Raw genomic sequence first — 8005 nt, 5'->3', positions numbered from 1 at the left:
GAAAGGAAGGAACAGTTGAGGGAGGGAGGGAGGGAGGGAGGGAGGGAGAGAAGGGTGTAATTTTTTGGACAATTCAAAAAAAACATAGTCAAAGTAATATTTAATAGTCAGACATTAGTTTAAGTTAATGGTGAAATAAAATTACACCTTTTGTTAAAAGTTTTAGACTGATATTATTTCAAAAAATATTTAGAATACCAAACTTCTTTTATAAAAAAATTTTGAAATATTTTTGTCCTTTAACTTAAAAAAAAAAACTAATTTTTACCTGTAAAGTATAAAACTACAAACCTATTTGAGTAATCTTTAAAAATACATTGAAACCAAATTTAAAATATGCTTTTATCAAATCTAACAAATAGCTAGATTCCTCAAATGTATTTTTAATATATGTAAATTGAAATATAAACTGGCAATATGTTATGTTTTCTTTGAATGCATATGACAAATTTTTGTTTTCCATACAAAACTAAATGTTGGTGAAAAAGAAAGTGTAGATAAACTCAACTACTTAATTGTAAACAAAAAGTAAAAAGAAAAGAAAAGAAAATAGACTCATATATAAAATAGAGAAAATGAATTTAGGAAATGATCAATTTATAAAAAAAAGGTAAATAACAGGAATTTAACCAAATGGGGGGAAAAAGAAAACAGAAAATGCAGGATGATGAGATGTGGCAGAAAGCAGAAACTGAAATGAAAAAATGGGACCACTGAAACTGGGCAAGGATTGCATGTTAGCATCGGCTCTTTTTCCTGCGTGACAATCGCTTCATCATCATTTTTTTTGCCCCTCCCTATTTTTTCACGTTTTGAGAACTCTGAATTCAGATCAGATCTCGCACCATGCAACATAAGTAAAATAATATCACCAGGATGTGCTTGGACCACCTGATAAGGAAAGCATTGATCCAGCTTATTCAAAAATATCATATTCAAATTATAAGTATATAACAATGATTAAATTTTTAATGAGAGGCGCATGCCCTCCAAAAATAGTCCTGCAAACTGCCAACCTAATTAGTTTAAATCAAAGACATGGAATTGTACAATAATAATAATAATAATAATAATTTACATATATATTCTATATTATTTTTAATATAACTTAAATTTTAAAAATATTCACTGATAACCAATTTTTATCTTTCTCTAACAAACTCTCCCATAGTATTCAGCCATCAGTAATTCAAATTCATGTAGTCTATTTAGTTTCTACAAATGGGAAGAAAATTTTAATAATGATAATTTAGAAAATATAAAGCTGGACCAAAAAAATTAATAAAGAACATATATAAGAGGGAAGAATTTTTCTTTTTCCCCCATCTCTTCCCTCCCTCCCATTCTTCGACGGACCAAACATGTTAATTAATTTTTCCCCCTTATAGTGCGTTTGGTCATAGGGTTTTAGAGGGAGAAGGGAGATGGGAGAATTTAAACACCTCCAATTTTTTTTAAAAAAATTAGAAGTAGTGTTAAAAATTTTAATTAATTTTTTAAAAACTCTTTTAGTTTTATCTAACATATTTTTCTATCAAAATTTTATAATCTCACATATTAAATCGATTTCATTAAAACATCGTCCCATGTTTTCAATTTTTTTTTTGTTACACCTCCCAAAATTTATGTACATATTTTATATTCTTTTCAATCTTAATCCTCTTTCATAGTTAAATCATGGCTTCACTATGTATATTCTTCACTCTCTATCCTTTTAATAATTAAATCATGATTCGGTACTTGGTTAGACTTGAGAATTTGTTTAGAGAGTCTTGAGTCTTTACTGCTCAACCAAATCCAGCTAGGCTGATAAACAAATATCTGTATATTATAAATATTCCAAAAAAAAAAAACTTGTATATTTATAATGAGAAAATCACATAATTATGGGTTGTGTTGTGCGTTGCGTTGTGCTGCGATGTGTTGTGCGTCTTTTGGTGGAGGAATGCTAGTCACCTACTCCTTTTTAAGTTCTCAAATCTCCAAAAACAAGTTGGTGTGTGGAACACCAAAAGCTTCGAGCTTTCTTCTTCAACTCTCTCTGTAAATGGAGAAGCACAAATGCAAGCTCTGTTCCAGAACCTTCGCTCATGGCAGATCGCTCGGTGGCCACATGAAGGCCCATTTCGCCGCTCTCCCTCTTCCTCCCAAGCCTCAACCGCCACCACCGTCTCCGCCTTCCCCTTCCTTCTCTTCTTCTTCCTCACAAGATTCCGACGACAAGGCTCTCATTTACGCCTTGAGAGAAAACCCCAAGAAAAGCTTCAAGCTTGCAGATCCTGAGTTCTCTTTCGTCGATACTGGCTCTGTTATCGTTCAAGACCGAGAGAGCGAGACCGAGTCAAAGAACCCAACTCGCCTTCGATCCAAGCGAACAAGAACAACCCTGAGATCGGAGTCGGCGTCGGCATCAGCCAAGAAGCCTAAACCCAGTCTTTCCGGGTCGCCCGCCGAACCTGAACCGGTGAGCTCGGTTTCTGAAACTAGCACTGAAGAAGATGTCGCTATGTGTCTCATTATGCTGTCGAGAGACAAATGGAAGAGAAACGCCGTGAAGGAAGAAGATCGAGGACGAGACGACAAATCGAAGCGATTCGAGGAGATCAAGGTGAAGAAAGGAGTTCGCGGGAAGCATCAGTGCGAGAAATGCAGAAAAACGTTTCGATCGTTTCGAGCATTGGGGAATCATAGAAACGTGTGTTTTCTTGATGAAGAAGCAGCAGCAGCAGTTGCTAGAAACGCAGGTAAAAACAAGAACACGAACAACAACAGCAGCAACAATGATTCGATTTTCGAATGCCCATTTTGTTATAAAGTGTTTGGGTCAGGACAAGCACTTGGGGGACACAAGAGGTCTCATCTCGTACAATCATCATCGTCAACCTTGAACGATTCTGCAAGATTGATGATAAAGGAAAGCTGCTTCATAGATCTCAACTTACCAGCTCCAGCAGCAGCAGAAGATGAACTCAGTGTGGTCTCTGATGCATAATTTTTAGATTGTTCTTCACGCAACTCAGTAAAGCAAATTCCTTTTTTTTTTTCTTTTCCTTTCTTTATTTCTTGTTTAGATCCAAATCCTTAGCTGGTACAACAACAATCATCATCATCATAGCTGTCTGCTGCTATGTCTATATACTCTATAGACTTAGATGTTGAATTTGTAGCTAACACCTGAAATTTATTTCAATTCGGTTCATTTCATAAACTCGCACAGCAAACCCAGTAATTTGTTGGCATTTTTTGAGATATATTTTTCTTTTTTTTTTAATTTCTTTTTTGGCCTTGATTGATTCCTCGAAATAGTGAATCGGCTTTACTCGTGATTGAGCTATGATGCAAGATGTTACTAGTTTACTGGTGAAAGAGTATAAAGGTCACAAACAAAACATTTTGACTGATTTACTCGGATTGAAAATATAGTTGCGAGATAATATAAAGGAAAAAATTCCGTGAATTTTGGGGATGAGGTTAGTGGTTTTTGTTGTGAAAGGGTATGTGTGTGTGGGTGTGAGTGTGCGTGCCTTGATAAGATTAAGAACGGAGTGAGTGGGGATGAGGCAGGTATTGTTATCGAAGAATCAGTCAGATTTTTTCATCCACTGTCGGTTGTGATAAAGTATATGCCAACCAAATGCTTGAAGGATTAGCAAAACCGATGTGTGAAACTAACAAATACGAGTTTTCATTTTCAAATGATGATAATGTTAATAATAATGACCAAGATATTGCAAATCTAGTTGGAGAGATTGTCATTTACTCTCTCTGTCCAAAATGCATGACATTTTCTAGGGATTAGTATTGGTTTTTTTTTTTTGGGTCTTTTTTATACAAGGAACCAGAAAATTGTGCGAGGAACAACAACTAAAACATGTCTAAACTTATAAGTTTACTAATGGCCGCTCGATTGAGTTGGAAAGGGTTACGATTGACAAATCATTATAAGGTCTCCAACGCAGGAGTTTAGATTAGTGTAGGACAAGCAATAAATCGAGAATATTTTAAAATATCCGATGATATAGTACCGTAATAAAAAAACCAGTTTTTGACACTTTGATGGTTGGTTATAAAAAAAATCTTAATATTTAGATTGTTTTTAGGAGCTTGACAAGTAAGCCAATTCGTATTAACTTTTTTTAAATACATGATTGAAGTTAATCATCTAATATCTTATAACAAGATTTTTAATCTTTTTTATAGTTTGACTAGGGGATGGTTAAGAGTGAGATCGCACTAAGCAAGTGTGAGAGTTTGAAGAAAGGATTGGTGTTAGTTTAAAATGTAGAAATTTTGAAAAAGTTGATAGCATTACTTTTTTTTCCCCTTAAACAAAGCTCTTTATTAATCAAATTGTAGGGAAAGACTATATGAAAAGAAATTAAAGTTAATTAAAATAGATTACTTTTTTCTATTGTGAAAAGTTCAGTAAGTTGGGTTCCAAAGGTTTATCAAGATCAAGGCTTGCATCCTAACTCGAATAGTATTTATACTTACATATTATCTATTAATAAAGTCCTTACATTAATAACAAAATTTGAATCACAATTATCTGGATTATAGGTCAAATCCTTATTACTTGAGCTGATTTTTATTCATTAAAATAGATTGATTTTAATTGTAGGGCAATGTTAAGAAGTAATGATAATTTTTAACATGTTAATAACACAAACTAGTTTTAACTATTTTTTTAATCCTAGTAACATTAGTTAAAATTATCTTATGGTGTTTTGGAAGAATGATGAGGTATTTTAGCATGGGTATCGAATCATTGCATTGAAAAAAAAATGCTATAATATATTACATAAAAAATTAAAAAATTGCATCAAAATATTACCAAAAATAATCATATTAAAAAGAAGTTAATAAATAATAATTATGCATTTAAAAGAGAAGTGTAACGGGATTTTAGTTATTGTGGTTGTGGTTGTGCCTTTGTCTCGTGCATGCGATGTTCTTGCTTGCTTTGCTTCAAAGACTTTTTTTTACTTTCTTTCTTTCGTTTCTTTTATTATTATTATTATTATTATTATTATTATTATTTTGGGTAAGTGCTTCAAAAGAATTTTACTTCAATTCTGGGACTAGCCATCGGGCTGAGAACTTTTTCGTCAGTCGGCAAGAATAACGTGAAGTCGGGAACTAAACGTAAAGTAGGGAAATAAAAAATTACAGGAAAATTAGTAAATCACCATATTTAGTCCGAGATTGATAAATAATTAATTAAATATTTTGTTTACTTTGTATTATTTATTTCCTGGCCTTGTACTGGGCATCTTGTATGTTAATCTTTTTATTTGTTTTTATTAATAATATTTGATCCTTTTACTCAACAAAGATGTAGGAGATTTGGTGTTAACAATTGAAACATTTTAAATGCTCAAAAAGTTAGAACAGAAATAAAGAATATACATAAAAAATTAAAGAATTAAATGACAATTTCATATGTAAACTATAAATTAAGAAATGTCTAGAATCTTAAATTTATTTTTTATGTAATATTTTTTTTAACTTTTAAAAATAGTATGATGCTATTTTTATTGTAAAATTAACTTTCACTATTAATTAACTGTAAAATTATAGAAAATGATTATAAAATTACAGAAAAGATTGCAAATATTTCATAAAAAAGGACCAAGATCTTGGTTTTTTCTTGTATTTTTTATCAATTAACAATAAAAATTAACATTTTTAATGATAGAAACAATATTTTATTATTTTAAAATGTTAAAGAGAATATCATACTAAAAATAAATTTAAGATCTCGTAGTTGGACTGTTTTTGTTTTCTTTGTTATAAAAAGAAAATGAAAAAATTTATATACTTAACTTTATATATCTAAAATATTTTTTTCAATTAAATCAAGACATGTGTATTCATAATAGATTATTTATTATATAATAAATTCTTGTTGTTAATATTATTAGCATATTAAAATTTATATGTTTTGATTTAATTAAATAAAAGTATATTAACTATATGAGAATAAGTATATAAATCTTGTTCAAAAAAATTTAGTATAACAAACGTTCCTAAACTAATAATTTAAGGATAAACTTATCATTTAATTCAAAATCAAAATACAATTCCGTTAAGAGGAGGTGTGATAAGCCTTGATACTGGGAGTGGGTTTCGACTTTGGCGATTGAATTCGGTTAATTTTAAGAAGGCAGGTATACATTAAATTCTATATATATATGATTGTCATTATTATTACTATTAATAAAATAAATGTTGTATATACTCTCTTCGTTAAAAAATATAAGATATTTTTTTAAAAGTTAGATACATTTTTAATTTTCCATGTCTAATTATTACATTTTTTAAAAATACTTCTATTAATAAATCATTTTATATTTGTTTTAAAATAAAATATTTTATTAAATAACAATAAATATAAAATATAAAATTAATTTAAAAATAAATAATTATTTTATTAAAATAATATTTAATTAAAATATTTTATATTTCCAATCGAGGGAATATATATGTATGTATATTAAATAGTCAATACATATTTCATACGCATCCCCTCTTTTCTCTTTTTTTTTTTTTAAAAAAAGGAAGATTATTCGTTGTCGCGTGTTCCTTACTGTCCTGGCCTTCCAGGTTGCGTTCGACGAAGGGCAGGTGAGAAATTTGGCTAACGGCGAAGGTCAAAACGCAAACGACAAAAACTACGTCAGCATTTCGTCGTTTACTACCAAGGCGTCCTTCCTTTGTTCCAATGTGCTTATTGGGTTAGCTATACAGTGTTAAAAATCTTAAAATGCTTCTCTGTCCTTCTCCTGAAAGGTAACATGTTTCTTTCCTAATCTGCACTTTTTTACGTTTGGCTGTTCATCTTAAGAATTTACGCCAACGGTCAATTTACACTTCTTTTGTATTAAAAGAAAACAAGAAAAAAGAATAAAAAAAAAGTATAAAGTCTCTCGTAGACATAAAGCCGCGGGCCTTGTGCTATTTTTTTTCATTTAACCATGTTTAATTATAATCTGCATCTAGTTCTGGTTAGACTTAAAGTAAAAAAAAAAAAGAAATTGAGTTTTTGAGAAAATATAATAAGGATCGTTTGTTTAAGTTTTTTTAATAAAAATTAATTAATTTTTTTAAAAAAATGTATTTTGTAAAATAATAATTAAATAATAAGTTATTTTTTATAATTAGAGATCCATGAAGATAGCGTAAAATTTTTAATAATTTCTTTTTATTATTATAACTATACATAAAATAATGTTTATTTCTTATAAAATTTATACAAAATAACTATCTTTTTATAACAATTTCTAAATTATTTTCTTTTGCTAAAATTTTTTAAATTATTTAAAAATAACTTTTTTAATCTTCAATAAATATTCCTAAAATTCATTTTATTTTATTTAATTAAAGTCTTAACTTAATGAATAGTTAAGTTTCATATTTATTTCACAGCTAAAAGAGAAATTTATAGAACCCAGGTAAATTGTATTTTAAAATATTTATTATATATTTTAAAACTTAATCTTAAAAATTATGAAATAAAATATCTAGTATTAAAAAAATATTATATTGAAAATAGTTTAGACTTCTAAAAATTTTAAAAAAAATAAAACAAACAATTAAATATGAATTTATCAAGAAAAATATACTCCCAAACTTGAACTTCCGAAAAAAAAAAAGGTAAATTGAACCAATTAACCCTTAATCTGTTAATCATAGTATATAACATATGGTAGCTGTAATATCCAACTAGGCATTACCATACATCACACTAAGCATCATATCATGATAATTTAGGAGTTAACTAACAACCTAGATTTATCATGATAAAAAGGACTAAACTATATTACTTAAATTTACATTTCAAGATGGGATCCCAAATAAAAATCCTTTAAAAATTCAATTGAGCTCATATATATGTTGAATCAGAGTATAAATTAAATTAGAAGCATGGCAAATCAACAAGGAATGATAAAACATTTAAAAAAGGGAAAAAATATCATTTTTCCCTAATCTAGTCCATCCATCA

General features: G+C 29.0%; 1 protein-coding gene across 1 annotated transcript; it reads left to right on the top strand.

Moving 5' to 3' along the window:
- The first annotated feature begins 1905 nt into the window (after window positions 1-1905).
- Window positions 1906-3229, top strand: LOC129311797 (zinc finger protein ZAT1-like). The gene has a single exon (XM_054954263.1). It carries the CDS (start codon window positions 2048-2050, stop codon window positions 2990-2992), a length of 945 nt encoding a protein of 314 aa, XP_054810238.1. The 5' UTR covers window positions 1906-2047; the 3' UTR covers window positions 2993-3229.
- The last annotated feature ends 4776 nt before the right edge of the window (window positions 3230-8005 follow it).

The sequence above is a fragment of the Prosopis cineraria genome, unplaced genomic scaffold (assembly GCF_029017545.1).
Source record: "Prosopis cineraria cultivar Desert tree isolate PC_DT_omini unplaced genomic scaffold, ASM2901754v1 PC5, whole genome shotgun sequence".
Lineage (NCBI taxonomy): Eukaryota > Viridiplantae > Streptophyta > Magnoliopsida > Fabales > Fabaceae > Prosopis > Prosopis cineraria.
Note: the sequence above shows the minus strand (reverse complement) of the source record. Positions and strands in the feature narration are given on the sequence as shown.

Bases quoted from the DNA above. Each gene is read 5' to 3' on its own strand.
- LOC129311797 (XM_054954263.1), top strand. From the start codon at position 2,048: ATGGAGAAGCACAAATGCAAGCTCTGTTCCAGAACCTTCGCTCATGGC.